Below are 18,142 nucleotides of genomic sequence, written 5' to 3' on the forward strand. Positions count from 1 at the left end.
AAATCATCAAATTGAGACATGAGAAGGGGAAAGAAAACATAATTGACACGAGCTCACTAACAAGGACAACGTGACCATTAGATGGCTGACATGCGACAAAATATATTTGTCGGGTTGGGCGGCTTTGATGCGCAACAATTTTTGGAATGGATGAACCGTTCGGAAATCTTCCCAAATTCCTGATGGCCACCACAGCTCCTGTATATTCAGTATATGACTGAAGTACATTAATTAGTAACATACTTTATCCCCAACTGCGGCTGCCCACACAACACGGATGAATGCACAATTAAAGCAGCTTTAAATTTTCATTATACAGAAAGCATAGATCATCAAATATGGTCTAACGTATGGTACATTAGAGATGCGTTGGTCATTCAAACATTAGGACAATTATTTCAGACAGCGATCAGTGGCTTAATGCAGAGTTTACCTTCATTTAAATCAATGGGGCAACTAAATGGATATACTGTATTCTATGTATTATTTACCGTATGTCAAGTTAAGTCAACTGTATTTATAGAGCACTTTCAAACAGCCATCGCTGCATACAAAGTGCTGTACATGGAGCAATTTAACATGCACAATAAACAGTAAGACAAATCGGTAATAAAGGCGGTAGAAAGCACCAAACAGAAAACCAGAAAAACCAAGAACAAATCTAAGTCATGCTGAGTCGAATGCCAAAGAATACAAGTGAGTTTTGAGGAGGGTTTTGAAGATGGGCAGCGAGGAGGCTTGCCGAATGTTCAGTGGGAGGTCATTCCAGAGAGAGGGACCAGCAACAGAAAAGGCTCGATCCCCTCTGAGCCTCAGTTTAGTTCTTGGCTAAACTTCAGCCGAGGTGTTTCAACATGTGTTTCAATATGTGTGTGCATATATATATATATATATATATATATATACTGTATATACAGTATATACACACATACTGTACACATACACAGCGACAGAGACAGACTTCCAGCATCAAACTATTGTCTGTCTGTCTGTCTGATTTGGACTACAGAATATACAGTCTTCGCAAGTCAACAAAAATCTACGGTAATCATTTTCAATGATTACAGATGTAGTCCACGTATGGTGTGTGAAATGTAAGTTGTGGCCATGTATTGTGAGCTGCTGGCATAATGCTGAGGTGATAGTGGATACCACCACCGTGTATCACAGGTCTGACAGAAGCAATATACAAAAGAAGATTAATTTATGTTCATTTTATTCACACTGTGATTTTATATTGTCACTGCCTGAAGCACCTCCTCAGTGGCATACTCTGGTTCCATGTTTGTTTACACAAAATGGTGGGGAGTAACAGTGGGTCTTTGTGGGTCCTGGCCTTGCCGTGGCAAGGAGGCTTGTGTGTTCCAATGATCCGGAGAGCGTTACCGTCTGGAGCTTGCTCCAGCTAGGGTCTCCCTTGGCGGGCCGGTCTTCCAGGGAGGTTCCAGACTAACAAGGTCCCAACGGTGTGTCGGTACGCTGCTAAGATGCCAGCCCCATCATCCGACTATCCTGCAGAGGGCCAACAACCCACTCAGGAGAAATTTATTGTTACGAAACCGACCAGAAGAAACCGGACTGCCCAAACCAAGACAAGACATGGGAACGCCCCTGACCAACGAGTACGGATTGACCTAAGCCTGAAGACGCGCATTGCTACATGGAACGTCCGAACGCTTCTTCGGGCTGGAGCTCCTTCACTGCTGTCCTTGGAGCTCTCCCGCTACAAAATCACAATGGCGGGTCTGTGTGAATCAAGATGGCAAGGCAGCGGCGAAATTACAGCAGGAGAACACTGCTTCATATGGAGTGGCCCTGAAATCCGGACGGGCCTCCATGGAGTTGCGCTGGCCATGTCCAAACATACACGGCAATCACTTATCAGCTGGATCCCAATTAACGATCGACTCCTGTCTGCACGGTTCCTCCACCGACATGGTAAGATGACAGTCATCGTTGCTTACGCCCCCACAGATGTCGCCGATGATACAGTGAAGGACACCTTCTTCGACCAACTCCATCAGGTCGTTAGCCAAACCCTACCACATGACATCGTCATCATCCTCACTGACGCCAATGCAACCTTCTCTTCCTCCTCCAGAGAAGGACCATCTCACCAAACCCCCACACAACCCATTGGCACCACCTTTGTCGACAACACCATCAAAAATGATAACGGCAAACGTCTGCTTCTCCTCTGCCATTCAAATAACCTCTGTATCACCGACACATGGTTCCCCCGCAAGCAGATCCATCACTGGACCTGGTATAGTCCTGATGGAAGAACCCGGAAGGCGATAGACCACATCATCATCTCCCGCCGCTGGCGATCCTCCGTCACCAACTGCAGGGTCTTCAGAGGAGCACAGTTGGGCAACACTCACCACCACCTGTTGGTTGCCCAGCTACGACTTAAAATACGAGCAGACCCATCTATCAGGCCACAACCACGCTTAATGTCTTCCAGACTCTGCGACCCCACCACTGCCTCTGCATATCGCCGCTCCATCACCAATGCCTTCACCGCCCTGGCCGATGATGTCATCGCGGACTGGGAGACTTTCAAACTAAAGGTCAACCAGTCTGCCCAGGATGTATTGGGAAGATCAAGATCTCTTCCCAAACAACCATGGATCTCACAGCTGACCCTCGACATCATTGACCGCCGCCGTGCTGCCCGCCTGTGCGGTGATATCACAGAGTACCGGAGGCTGAATGCAGCACGAAATGCGGCAATTGCAACTGACAGGGAGAGATACTGGGGAGAAGAGGCTGAATGCATGGAATCAGCAGCACAGCGCAACGACCTTAGACAGGTCTTTCAAATGCTGCGCCAAGCCCGCATCGGACCACGCATCAAGACCGTCCTCATGAAGGATGCCAGTGGAAATCGCATCACCACTGAAATAGACTGCCTTGAACGCTGGAAAGAGCACTTCAGCAACCTCCTTCATCATCCTCCAGTTCCCACCGACCCCTGTCTTGTTACTGCTGCCAACTCCACCACCCCCAACCCCAACTGCAAAACTGACCCAGTCACAATTGACAAGGTCAGAGCAGCAATAAAATCACAAAAAAATCACAAGGCCCCTGGAATCTGTGCCATCACTGCAGAGCTGCTCAAAGAAGGTGGTGACTCCATGGCCCAGTGGCTCACCCACATCGTTAACCATGTGTGGGTGGCAGAACAGCCCCCCACAGACTGGACCCGAGGCATCATCCTGCCATTCTGGAAGCGGAAAGGCGACAAGCAACTCTGCAACAACTACAGAGGCATCTCACTGCTCTCCATACCCGCAAAACTGTTCACCCGGATCCTTCTCACCCGCGCCCTTCCCGCCATTCGAAGCCATCGCTGCCCCCAACAAGCTGGCTTCATGCCCAACCGGTCCACTATAGATCACATCTCCGCAGTTAGACTCATTGTTGAGAAGGTCAGAGAGTTTCGGAAGGACCAACATCTCTTTATAGCCTTCATAGATCTCAAAGCTGCCTTTGATACAGTTGACCACCTCTCCCTTTGGAACATTCTGAAATACCTTGGAGTGCCACCCAAAATAACCACATTGTTCCAGCGACTCTACAACAACTCAGAGAGCTGTGTTTGTGTGAATGGGAAGGACTCAGAGTGGTTCCCCATTAACAGCGGGGTCAGACAGGGCTGCATGGCCGCTCCTGACCTATTTAACTGTGTCATTGACCACCTTATGATCCGAGTCCGGGAGCAAGTCTCAGGCGTGACGTTTGGCAACTTCCACCTGACCGACCTTGAATACGCTGATGATACCACCCTGTTCAGCAACTCCCTCCAACACCTCAGCAGTGCTCTCTCCATATACCAAATAGAAGCAGCAAAGCTGGGCCTCCAAGTAAGCTGGCAGAAAACCAAACTTATGTATATCGGTGACGGACCCCACCCCTCCCCCCTGTTCTTTGGCACAGACGAAGTGCAACTCGTCAATTCCATCATCTACCTGGGCTCCACTATTACTAGCAGCGGCGATCTCAAGCCAGAGATTGACCGCAGACGCGCCCTCGCGGCCGCGGCAATGCAGTCACTGTGGCGGCCCCTCTGGCGCCACCACTCAGTGTCCCAAAAGACCAAGATGCGCATTTATAACTCAGCAGTTCTTCCCATCCTCCTGTATGGTGCAGAATCCTGGCCTTTAAACAAGACCCTGGCCAAGAGGATCGACGGCTTTGACAGCAGGTCACTCAGAACCATCTTGAACATCAGCTGGCACCTCCATGTTTCCAACTCAGACCTCCGAAAACGTACTCTTCAGCCCCCTGCATCCCGACTGGCCGCTCAGAGGCGCATCCGTTGGCTTGGACATCTCCTCCGATTACCCCCGGAACACCCAACTCGTGCCATCTTCTCATTTGATCCAGCGACAGCCGGCTGGAAAAGGCCACGCGGCAGACCCCACACCAGATGGCTTGATGTCATCAGAGAGGATCTCAAACACCAGGGCCTTACCCTGGAGGATGCAGCGGACCTGGCCCATGACCGTGGTCATTGGCGGGCCCTGGCGAAGCTGATCGGCTCTACGCACTGTGACGACCCAGCCGAATGCGACTGGGCCTCCGCGTCGCAAGAGCATTTATTATTATTATTAACAGTGGCACAGTACAAGATGTGTAAAATTGTTAGCTGACTGGGACTTTGTTACACTCAAGCAGGGGAGAATCAATGGAATGATAATCCACCACATGGGAATTTCCTTGAAACGGTTCATAAAATTGTTAATAAGCAAGAGTCACAGACGTGTTGATCAGAATGTCACAGCTGAGTTGTTTCAACGGAAACGTAAAGCAGGAACAGACTTGCCATGTCATATTGCCAAGAGTTAACACACACCTATAACGGACAAACAGTAAACAACATATTTTCTGTCAAACATTGTAGTTTATGCCAACTGTAAAATAATGTGGCGTTAGACTTTTGAGCCAACACATGCTGAGAGGTACATTTTTTGGTCATCATGTATTCCCTATTCTGCAACAGTACGGCGGGGGAAACCAGAACTAATTTCTAGCGACTCTAACAGTATAAAGTCTGTTGTTCCAACAATGCCAGATTCAGAATCAACATTCCATTTACAAAGCAGAGCAAGTGGCATTTTGCCCCTATTATTTATAAGACTAAAACATATTTAAATACATAACAACAATATAGTACTAAGATTGACCATCACCGACACAACAATCATACTTATAACAGTGGAGCCAATATTTTGCTCTTTTCGCGCATACATTTTCTTGCCTTATCAAATGTTATTGGGAAAGACAGTTTCCTACCCGTCATCTTGTGTATATTCCAAGCTCGACTGCAGCTCGATTGGTGGCTGTATCAGCATACCTTCTCGCACGGCGACTGACTGAATTTTCTGTTCTGCCGAGCAAATTCCATTAAATTGGAATTTCAAATGGAAGCGTTCCAGATTCGCTGCAGATCAGCGTATCACATGAAAGCATGTGATGTCACATGGCAAGGGGACTGGCCCCGGGAATACTGAAAAGCCTCCAATGACCCGCAGAGGACCTCTGAATAATAGAACTGTCATTCACAAAAACTGCATTTGTATTCTCCGGTACAGCTAAGACGGTGGCAAGCTTTATATTGCCATGCTTTTACTTTTGCATTATCTACAAGGTGAGAGGGTTTTGGAGCACAATTTAGTCATTATTCTACATATTTGCTGATCAGAAATGCAGTTGCAATTCAATCAGTTTGTTAACATATACAGTAAATAAGGAGCTTTGCTTATTCGGTCTCATCGAGAGCACACATAGCTGACAGTATTTATCTGTTTCTTTGCAAAGAAGCATACATTACACAATACTTTTAAATGTCTGTCTTTAAAAGAACAATACAGAACTCAATATTTCAATACTTATTCTTGACTGATGCCATTTTTTTGTTTTGTTTTTTTTATGGTTTGTGGTAGTTTACAATATCTGCACTACATTATTTGCATTATAGCCGAGCTAGATCAGAAAAATAAGACAACCTCTGCATACATGCAAACATGCAGTGGAGTTCAACAGCACTCTAAACTACAAGAATGGCTAGGGGGACAGTTTTGATCCAGCTCTCAGATCTCAAGAGTTTGGACGAGTTCATTGTTGTGGCTTATGTTGCCGAGTCCAATTGCCCGCAGCTTTTCAGCATGTTTAACGAGCACAAATTTCTCTGACACAAAAATATCAAATCTTTGCCATGCTCTGAAAGAAACCAAAACTTCAGAAGCACTTGAATTCCCTAATGTCCCTCGCTCCCTCATTCACGATGGATATTTCATTTGCTGCACATCATGTCAGGAACTTGGACAACTGTTAACGTTTCTCAATTTACAGTGGAGCTCAAACAGTGTACTGATACCCAACCTCCCAGTGACTCAAACTCTGTTTAATTGCATACAATTACAAAATGATAATCATGGGGAGAAAAAGCCATTCTTTCATTTATTGCAAAGTACACATACCCTTATAGGCAGGGGCTAAAAATGGCACCTACCAGAATTTCAGGGCATCTTTGGTGTGATGAGGGTGATGTTGCACACAGTGGAAGAGACAGAGGAAATTCTCTAGACTCTGGAGGCTGACCTAATGAGAGACACACACACACACACACACACACACACACACACAAACAAATAAGAAATCTGCAGGGCATCATGAGTCAAAACAATTCTATTGACAGGATTGAAAAGTTGAAACTTTATACTACTGTATACCAAATCGCACTGTTCATTATTTTCAGTGACTGTAAAAAGTCTACACAGCATTGTTCAAATACCAGAGTTTTGTGATGTAAACATCAATGCCACAGTAAATAATTCGGTTCACTTAGACCAGTGATTCTTAACCTGGGGTTCAATCGAACCCCAGGGGTTCGGGGAGTCGGTCTCAGGGGTTCGACGGAACCTCTGCCATGGAGGGTAGGACACACGCGACTCAACATGTTAATTAGTTATGACACGCACGCTTGGCCATCACTGGCTGCAGATGATCACATGACATTGCTTGTCCAATCAGTGCTGTGGGAAATTTAGTTTGCTTCGTCGTCAACCTGTGACTGTCGTGATAGTACGTGACGTTGTACAATTAAAAGAAAAAAAGAGACTTATCTCTTGAAATTGTATTTACTTTTTCCCGTTTTTAATAAATGCAGTTTTTGAATTCTTGAATTTATAATGTGTGTATATATATACAAAAAATATATAGCGGCTGGATAGCTCAGTTGGTAAGGCATCGGTTTGGCATACGGGAGATGGTGGTTTGAATCCCGCTTGGGGCAAAAAATGAGCACATAACACCATCCAGTGTGGGTCCTTGGGCAAGATCCTTCACTCTAATGCCTACCTCATACAATGATGAGAGACAATAAAACGAATGACATGCCGGCTCAGACGTCGCCCGGCCAAACAAGGTCTGCGTCAGGTGCTGGGGAACCAGAGCACCTTGATGAAAAATGGGCTGGATGCGAGATGCGATAACATGGCTCTGTTGGAATGCTACTACTCAAGCAACCCTAGTCAGAGGGGTTACATGCAGAGAATGTGGGCTAAATGGTTACTTCGAAACCCACAGTCACGGTTGACCACGAAACAACTAGTAGCTCAGTGTTCCAACATCCACAAACGGCAACTGCTGTCACAACTTGAGATTGATGAGGTACAACGCAGGTTCCATGGTGAAGGGCCCCAGGCTGCCAGATCACAGGAGGAGGTCATACCAGAGATTGGGAGACAAGCCCCAATGAATGCAGATGATGAGATTGGGAGGCCAGCCCCAATGAATGAAATGCTGAGTGAGGCAGCAACTGACCTGAAAGCTAAGATCATGGCGAGAATGAAAGCTGGGAAACCTAGAAACCGATTACAACGGCTATGTGTAGTACCACCTGAAAGTCTCATGGAAAGTGTGAATGCAGCACTGAGGGCGATCCCTACCGTAACGATCACGGAAACCAATGAGCTGATATACGCTTCAGCATCAGTGATCCTTGAGATGCTTGGCTATAAGAGCAACCATGGAAGCCATGAGATACGTTACCCACCATAGAAAAGACGGTTGGAGGCTAAGATCAAGGCGGCTCGGAAAGATGTGAGTCAATTGACGGAGGCGCAGAGAGGTGTGATGAAAAGGCCGATACCCGAGAGGTACATCCAGATGACCATACCTGAAGCACTCGAAACTGCCAAACAAAGGCTCCAAGCCTTGTCCAGCCGCCTAAAGCGGTACACGAAAGAGAATGAGGCCAGACGAATAAACAGGCTGTTCGCAACACAACCTGCGAAAGTGTACGCTCAGTGGCAGGGTCCTAACAACAGAGCTGAACCACCAAGACTGTAAACTGAAAGGTACTGGAAAGACATATGGGAGAAGGAGGTTGCACATAACAGCAGTGCACAATGGCTGGTGACCCTGAGAGAGGAGCACAGCAACCTCCCTGAACAGAACCCAGTTACCATAACAGTGGCAGACATACAGGAAAGAGTCTCAGATATGAAGAACTGGAGAGCACCAGGCCCGGATATGGTCCACACCTACTGGCTAAAGAAACTCACAGCACTCCATGAGCGCCTAGCAGCACAAATGAACCAGCTGCTGAGGGATGGGACTCAAACTCACTTTTGTTGCGGGCCACATTTTAGTTACCCTTTTCATTGGAGGGCCGTGATGACCGAAACCATATAAAGAAGTCAAGAATAACGGTTTATTCGCCTTTTGTTTTATTTACTCTAATGAGAGGCTCGGTAACAAGAAACTGCTTGCAGTATCACTCTTATTTATTATAAAAAGAGAATTTGAAATTTTGGTGGAGATTTTAGGAAGCATCATGAAAGTTGTCATCTTTGATTTGCTTTCATGGGCCACATAAAATGATGTGGGGGGCCAGATATGGCCCCCGGGCCTTGAATTTGACACTTTGCCTTAATTCATAATGTACTATCTTACATATTACATGATGATGATGATGCCAACTTAAATCAGCGCAAAAAAAAAGTTTACATGCATCTCTGATAAAAAATATATATATATACAGTATATACCGGGTTACTGTATATAAAAGTTTGTTGACCAGTGTTATTAGAACATCATTACACCCTCACAGACAATTGCATACATTGTTGTCAAATCAATCGATCAACATTTTAACACTAATAATAACCTTATAATCCGAACCCGTCAATTGTAGGACATGGAGGTTCACAAACAGTTGCAGATGCCCGGTATGCTATGACCAGATTTTGGTAGGTTAATTTGGCTTGCTGCCCAGCAAGTGTTCAAAATTCCCACAAAATGTGCTCACAATATACCTACATAAGCTGAGCGATGTAAGCTTGACTTGGGCCGAATTCGGGCTGGATGAATAGCTGGTCAGCCGTTCATAATGGCTGTCTGCAGAACTATGATGGGAAAATTGACCTCTGAATATGGATCCAGAAGACGATAATAGGATGATAGTTGGTAGGTTACAGCTGTTGATAAAATATATCCATCCAGCCAGTGAATAGTAATAATAATTATTATAATAAGATAAATTCCTTTCTTTGTCTCACTGGGAGTCCACACTTGCATTCAATCACAAATACATCTCTGTAAATCTTTCGAATGACCACAGTGTGTAAAGCTCAACTCTGTACATCTGACTGACTGGTATCCCTGGTAAAAGCAGCAGCAAAAAATAAATAAATAAAAAGAGCACAGGTCTGATATACAGGGTGTTCCAAAAGTCTTGGGCAAATTTGAAGTCCCCATATCTCCTTAACTATGAATGGTAGTAAGGTAAAAGTCGTGCCATTTTAAAGCTAATTACATTAAGTTTTTCGTAAGGCTATTGATTTTTTTTTCTTTCTTTTCCGGCCCATTAATGGCATTCACTCAACTAGAAAAGGCGTTTTGTGTGCTTGAATTTGCAAAAACTGAATCATGGACTGTTGTTCAACGTGCATTTCGCAGAAAATTTGGAAAGGAGCCACCAGAGAGGAAGTCCATAGTGAGATGGCAGTGTAAATTCATAACGGATGGGTGCTTATGCCCAGCTAAAAGAACGGGACGAATAACAGAAGCTGTTGCAACCATTGCCAATGCAATGCTGGGATGCGTTTGGCAAGAATTTGATGTGTGTCGTGTGACGAATGGTGCTCACATTGAACATCTTTGAACATTCCATGTAAAAATTGAGATTACGAGCTTTCTGAATTTACCAGATGTGTTTTTATATTCTTAATAGTTTCCGAGATATTCAATGTCAAAATGTGCCCAAGACTTTTGGAACACCCTGTATTTGGAGTCCTTTTACAATTGAAATGGTGACGAACCGGAAAAATGGGTACCGAATGGGTCATTGACTGTTCTGTAACCAAACTGTACTGCTTGGCAACAACGTCACAGCACGCTATTTTTGCGTGCTATTTTTACCCCGTGAAGTCAAAGTGAGGGTTACTATCTGGTTCAAACTCTGCTTCAAGTAAGATCATTATCATGGCCACGTTTCGGAGTCGTAAGAAATCCATTTGTTTGTGGTCCAACTGTCCCGGTGCTTCCCTGTCCACCTGCCCTCTTTCAAAAAGTGAGTCGGCAACTTAAATTGGCAGAGAAAAGGCTTCATTCACATAGCCTGAGATTGTAATTGACAGCTTCAGGCACGTGATTTGCAGACATGTGGACGGAAACATGGTGTAGGTGCGAATGAATGTGGCTGAGAAAGTCGCTAAAACAACAATGGTCACTAATGAGATGTCATAGAGCTCATTGCTATGATATGGTGGCACCACGTTTTTGAAACTGATGTCAGGATAGAAGAATGTAATTCAAATCCTACAGTGAGACCTCCTTTTCATTTTGAAAATCGTCAAAGGAGGTCCAGCTTCCTTCAGCATGATCTGGCCAAGGGCCTGATGCAAGAAATACAGTCCAGTAAAATACAGCAATGAATGCTGTAAGATGCCCCGGTGTTGCTTTTAATTTCATCCAGGAAGCGGGGAGGCTTTAACACCGACTTGAGGGGTTGAGGCCAAATAAACAAGTCTCCGCCTCCGTGATCATTAGCATTGCAGCTAATAACTCTTCCCCACCGAACTGGCTTTCCCTGGCCATGTGACTGCTCGTGGGTTTGCCCACCATGTTGCGGAACACACAGGCACCTAATCGAATCATTGAGAAGCAGCAGGGGTGGGGACCAATGTGCTCCCTTTAAGAGGAAAGCAGCTAGCCTATGTACAGTATATGTTTAAAAAAAAATCATCTGCCATCAGCCTCAGTCATTGATTCCTGAGGCTCTGCTGAACAAACATAGTCTCGTTCGCAGGACAGCTTGATGTCTGCTTATAGTCCATCAGATAATGCCTGGCAACAGGCATTTTTTATTTCCATCCATCCATCCATCCATTTTCCGAACCGCTTAATCCTCACTAGGGTCGCGGGGGGTGCTGGAGCCTATCCCAGCTGTCTTCGGGCAGTAGGCGGGGGACACCCTGAATCGGTTGCCAGCCAATCGCAGGGCACACAGAGACAAACAACCATCCACGCTCACATTCACACCTAGGGACAATTTTAGAGAGTTCAATCAGCCTGCCATGCATGTTTTTGGAATGTGGGAGGAAACCGGAGCACCCGGAGAAAACCCACGCAGGCCCGGGGAGAACATGCAAACTCCACACAGGGAGGCCGCAGCTGGAATTGAACCCGGTACCTCTGCACTGTGAAGCCGACGTGCTAACCACTGGACTACCGGGCCGCCATGCATTTTTTATTTGTCTTCATCATTTAGGTTTACTTTGTTTCAAGGTAGTGTCAAACTATTACATCATCAGCCAATAGTGTAATAATTGTAATAATCATAAATATCGCGCAGGAAGTCCATCAACCTGTTCTTCAGTTTGATCACGTGACCTTCCGCAGAAGGCACATTGGAATAGAAAGGAGATGGGCAACTGACGATCACACTCTGAATGGTCTTTTTTTTTTAAATCTTGTACTTTTGGCATGGAGTTTAAAGTTGTAATGTCCCCAGCCACCACTAGATGGCAGACATGTCTCAGTTGCATTTACACTTGGTCACTAGGCCGAATATTTTGGGAGCGAAGATTTGGAATGACATGCACAACTAATATAGTATCTCAATAATGTAAAAATGTTAAGTGAGTTGGTTTTGTGAGAATAAATAAATAAATAAATAGTTGGAAATGAGTTATTGAACTTGATGTCGGTTTCTTGTTCAGCAGTTTTGTTCTCTCCTTGAATGCAAGAAAGCCCCGTGCACTGGGAAAACAAATGACAGTGTGTGTATTCAACCCCTTTGTTGTTTGGTTAAAAGAGTGCATTGTTGAGACTTGCATTGAAAACCGCATTATCAAAAATGAAATACTGTATATGAAGAGCACACACTATGCATGTATTTTGTCCACATTTAGAATCGTGTGACGAATCCCTGGTGATGCCCCGGCCAAGTCCCCGAGCAACATAAGTTCATGAGCTCTTATCTGTTCAATATTTAAAAGCATAGTTTTGTTCGCGGTCCCCTCTGGGTTTATTTAGTATTTATTAAGTATTCACACCAGCCTCCCAACCATTCTGGATGATGCACAGTGACAGCAAACAGAAATGTTACTGCCCTGTGTTTATGTGTGTCCATGAATCTTTTGCAGAAATGTCTTGCTGCAGTCACCATGTAGTAATGCAAGTTGTCCGAGCTACAATACCGCTCTTCATGTTGTTTGCTGGCATTGCATGTCAGGTCAGAATTGAACAATTGTGCAAGTACCGGTAATCCATCAAAAACGCCGTGTTCCCTCTCGTTGTCAGTCACTCTCGTTACCATGTGGCTCCACAGAAATGATGCCGGCTTTGCCAAAAACTCGAACAACAGTGCAAGCAGACACGTTCGTCCAAGCAGCCACAATCCATTCGCAAATTGTGGCGTAACTCGCCCGGCGCTACCTCTCACTCTTTGTAAAGTTGTGTTTGCCATCGATCATTCATTGTTCCCATGCCGTTCGCAACTTTACTTTGAACGCCCGGTTGATGCCGATGTCCAGCGGTTGGAGTTCTTTAGTCAAGCCTCCGGGAATAACGGCAAGCTCAGAGTTCATTTGCTTGACTTGGTTTTTCACCGCTGCTGTGAGATGGGCACGCATGCCAAAAGCATAACCGATGGCTTGAAGTTTGAACTGAGCTTCGTAGGCGTGTCTCTTTGTAGAATTTATTTTCGGGGGTTCTTAGAAACCAAAACTGAAGTTGTTTTGCAACAATGCACATAGCCACACTCTATACAGGTTACAGGTTATACCTGCTTGTAGCGTCCCTTTAGCGTCCACTTACACGCCCACCCTTCACTCATTGGCGGACTTCTTCCCCGCATGCCTGTCACTCACGTCTGCCTTTTCTCTCTCTCTCTTTCTCTCCATATATGTATATATACACGCCCACCCTTCACTGATTGGCCGACTTCTTTGCCGCATGCCTGTCCACAGTCACTTCCGCCTTTTCTCTATATAAACAGCGTGTCGGCTGTCAGTCAGGTTTTGGAACTCAGCGCATACACAAGACGCTCTGCATCATAAGGCGTCCTGTCCATTTTGGAGAAAATTTAAGACTTTTAATGGCGCCTTATAGTCGTGAAAATACGGTATGTGTGTGTGTATATATATATATATATATATATATATATATATATATATATATATATATATATATATATACATAATAATACATAAATGGGCTACTGGAACAAAGCGGAGATGGGCGAGATGCAATAACATGGCTCTGTTGGAATGCTACTACTCAAGCAACCCTAGTCAGAGGGGTTACATGCAGAGAATGTGGGCTAAATGGCTACTTCGAAACCCACAGTCACGGTTGACCACGAAACAACTAGTAGCTCAGTGTTCCAACATCCACAAACGGCAACTGCTGTCACAACTTGAGATTGATGAGGTACAACGCAGGTTCCATGGTGAAGGGCCCCAGGCTGCCAGATCACAGGAGGAGGTCATACCAGAGATTGGGAGACAAGCCCCAATGAATGCAGATGATGAGATTGGGAGGCCAGCCCCAATGAATGAAATGCTGAGCGAGGCAGCAACTGACCTGAAAGCCAAGATCATGGCGAGAATGAAAGCTGGGCAACCTAGAAACCGATTACAACGGCTATGTGTAGTACCACCTGAAAGTCTCATGGAAAGTGTGAATGCAGCACTGAGGGCGATCCCTACCGTAACGATCACGGAAACCAATGAGCTGATATACGCTTCAGCATCAGTGATCCTTGAGATGCTTGGCTATAAGAGCAACCATGGAAGCCATGAGATACGTTACCCACCATAGAAAAGACGGTTGGAGGCTAAGATCAAGGCGGCTCGGAAAGATGTGAGTCAATTGACGGAGGCCCAGAGAGGTGTGATGAAAAGGCCGATACCCGAGAGGTACATCCAGATGACCATACCTGAAGCACTCGAAACTGCCAAAAAAAGGCTCCAAGCCTTGTCCAGCCGCCTAAAGCGGTACACGAAAGAGAATGAGGCCAGACGAATAAACAGGCTGTTCGCAACACAACCTGCGAAAGTGTACGCTCAGTGGCAGGGTCCTAACAACAGAGCTGACCCACCAAGACTGTAAACTGAAAGGTACTGGAAAGACATATGGGAGAAGGAGGTTGCACATAACAGCAGTGCACAATGGCTGGTGACCCTGAGAGAGGAGCACAGCAACCTCCCTGAACAGAACCCAGTTACCATAACAGTGGCAGACATACAGGAAAGAGTCTCAGATATGAAGAACTGGAGAGCACCAGGCCCGGATATGGTCCACACCTACTGGCTAAAGAAACTCACAGCACTCCATGAGCGCCTAGCAGCACAAATGAACCAGCTGCTGAGGGATGGGACTCACCCAGGATGGCTAACCAAAGGGCGAACGATCCTGATCATGAAGGATCCCTCAAAGGGTGCAGTCCCATCCAACTATCGGCCAATAACCTGTCTCTCCACAACATGGAAGCTCATGTCAGGCATCATTGCGGCTAAGATAAGTGTACACATGGATCAATACATGAGCGAAGCACAGAAGGGCATTGGTAGAGATACCAGAGGAGCCAAACATCAGCTCCTGGTTGACAGAACAGTCGCACAAGACTGCAGGTCCCGACGTACCAACCTGTGCACAGCCTGGATTGATTACAAGAAAGCCTATGACTCGATGCCACATACATGGATCACTGAATGCTTGGAGTTGTATAAGAGCCTTCGTTGCGAACTCGATGAGGATGTGGAAAACCACACTGGAAGCCAATGGCAAGCCACTTACCCAAGTGTCCATCAAATGTGGCATATACCAAGGTGATGCACTCCCCCCACTGCTGTTCTGCATAGGACTGAACCCCCTAAGCCAAGTAATCACCAAGACAGGCTATGGCTACCGCCTCAGAAATGGAGCTACAATCAGTCACCTCCTCTACATGGATGATGTAAAGCTGTATGCTAAGAGCGAAAGGGACATAGACTCCCTGATCCACACAACCAGGATCTACAGCAGCGACATCGGGATGTCATTCGGGCTTGAGAAATGTAGTCGGATGATGACTAAGAGAGGAAAGGTAGTCCACACTGAAGGGGTCTCACTCCCTGAAGGAACAATAGCAGACATTGAGGACAGCTACAAGTACCTCTGTATACCACAAGCCAATGGCAACCTCGCACTGGCAACAAGGAAAGCGGCTACGGCCAAATACCTCCAGCGAGTGAGGCAAGTCCTAAGAAGCCAGCTCAATGGCAAGAATAAGACCCGGGCAATAACCAGCTATGCCCTGCCAGTGATCAGATACCCTGCAGGAATAATAAGGTGGCCAAAGGAAGAGATTCAGACCACGGACGTTAAGACCCGAAAGCTCCTAACCATGCATGGAGGGTTCCATCCCAAATCCAGCACCCTGAGACTGTACGCAAGCCGAAAGGAAGGAGGCCGGGGACTAGTGAGTGTGAGAGCCACTGTCCAGGATGAAACATCCAAGCTCCATGAATACATCAAGGAGAAGGCTCCAACGGATGACGTACTCAGAGAATGTCTCAGACAATGGGCAACAGAAGATGAGGCACTGGAAGAGGGACCATCATGGGAGGACACGCCCCTACACGGGATGTACCACCGGACCATAACTGAAGTGGCCGATCTCAAGAAGTCCTATCAGTGGCTAGAGAGGGCTGGCCTGAAGGACAGCACAGAGGCACTCATCCTGGCTGCTCAGGAGCAGGCCCTGAGCACCAGAGCCATTGAGGCCCAGATATACCAAACCAGACAAGACCCACGGTGTAGGTTGTGCAAAGAGGCACCTGAGACGATCCAACACATAACTGCAGGGTGTAAGATGCTGGCAGGGAAAGCCTACATGGAACGTCATAACCAGGTGGCTGGCAAAGTCTACCGAAACATCTGTGCGGAGTATGGACTGGAAAGCCCAAGGTCAAAATGGGAAACACCTCCGAAGGTGGTGGAGAATGACAGAGCGAAGATCCTGTGGGACTTCCAGATCCAGACTGACAAGATGGTAATGGCGAACCAACCAGATATCGTGATCATAGATAAAGGGCAGAGGAAAGCCGTTGTAGTGGATGTAGCGGTCCCAAGTGATGGAAACATCAGAAAGAAGGAACACGAGAAACTCGAGAAATACCAAGGGCTCAGAGAGGAGCTGGAGAGAGCCTGGAAGGTAAAGGTGACAGTCGTGCCTGTGGTGGTCGGAGCACTCGGGGCAGTGACCCCCAAACTAGATGAGTGGTTGCAACAGATCCCGGGAACAACATCGGACATCTCAGTCCAGACATGTGCAGTGCTGGGAACAGCAAGGATACTGCGCAGAACCCTCAAGCTTCCTGGCCTCTGGTAGAGGACCCGAGCTGAATGAGGGACGGACACCACCCGAGGGGGGGTGAGACGAGGAATTTATATATATATATATATACAGTATATATCTTCATTTTTCACTCATGAAGGGTTCGGTGAATGTGTATATTATCTGGTTGGGTTCGGTACCTCTAAAAAGGTTAAGAACCACTGACTTAGAACCATGCAACCTAAGAGCGTTATTACAAGGTATTAATGTGTGTCAGTTGCTTTTCCTCATTCCCAGGTGCACGTTTTTTATTTATTTTTTGCATGACATCTTAAATATATTTAACAATTTACATTGTATGTTTGGCTCATCACTGGATTGAAAGGCACCGCTTCTGCACACTTCACATTTTTGCATGTTGGGAACATGTTTGTACCTATGGCTCTAGAAAATTATTTCAGTCCAAAAAATTGTCATTTGGAATATAGTTTTATAGATTGCACCTTTCGGGGAAAGAAATTACACGCGCCATTGCGAATTGTATTGCGCTGCTCCTCTGATTGACAGCTGTTGCTTGTAAGAAAAAAAAAACATGTGCTGCAGTGATGACATTTTCACAGCACATCAACTATGTCTGAACATGTCATGTCTCCTCGGGGTCCTCAATGGGCTGGTTCCAGGAAGATTTGTCACACAAATGTGGGGTCACAATACAGCCAGTCATTGACAAAACAAAGAACAGTTTCAAGAAAAAATAGTCCTACTTTGTACAACGGTGCCTTGTTTAGAAGTCAGCGGGACATATTTGTGAGACTTATTTCTGCAAAGGAATCTGTGTCAACTTCCTTCCTGTATGGCAACTGTAAAAGCAGGTCATGCCTATGTTATTTGGCATTCTGAGTGAGATTTAAAGAATATTTGTCTTGGTGTTTGCCAAGTTAAATATGCCTGAATCTCGAGTGGCAAATAATGAAGATGAGGATGAAGACTACGCTCGGCAGGCTCAAGGAGGTTGCAGCAGTTTCATGCAATGGGGGTGGCGCGGTTAGCTGGGATGGGGTCAATGCACCAGGAGTGTGGCCTACCTTTTGCACAGACAGGGCTGACAGGAAATACAGCATTACAGGTTGTCACATGTGTCATCAAGTGAAGAAATAATCCCTGCAGTGTGACTGCACTTGTGCACTAAATCTAACATCAGTGGAATAGTTGTGGCCATGTTCTTCGAATGGGAAAAGGAAAACGAGTGGTGCAAGATAACGCCAATTTCCAGGCAGGGGTTGCTCCCCCCCCCCCCGCCCC

The 18,142-nt window shown here is 46.0% G+C and overlaps 1 protein-coding gene across 4 annotated transcripts in view; it reads right to left on the bottom strand.

The window, feature by feature from the left end:
• lyst (lysosomal trafficking regulator) overlaps positions 1 to 18,142 on the bottom strand; it is a 57,953-nt gene that overhangs the window by 34,060 nt on the left and 5,751 nt on the right. For all 4 annotated transcript variants that reach the window (XM_086121786.1, XM_086121785.1, XM_086121784.1 and 1 more), the window contains exon 2: positions 6,521 to 6,609. In XM_086121786.1, the coding sequence (XP_085977912.1) occupies positions 6,521 to 6,609 (89 nt within the window). The remainder of the gene's footprint in view (positions 1 to 6,520; positions 6,610 to 18,142) is intronic.

Source organism: Hippocampus guttulatus, chromosome 10 (genome assembly GCF_054856545.1).
Source record: "Hippocampus guttulatus isolate MCC_2025c chromosome 10, RoL_Hgut_1.0, whole genome shotgun sequence".
Classification (NCBI taxonomy): domain Eukaryota; kingdom Metazoa; phylum Chordata; class Actinopteri; order Syngnathiformes; family Syngnathidae; genus Hippocampus; species Hippocampus guttulatus.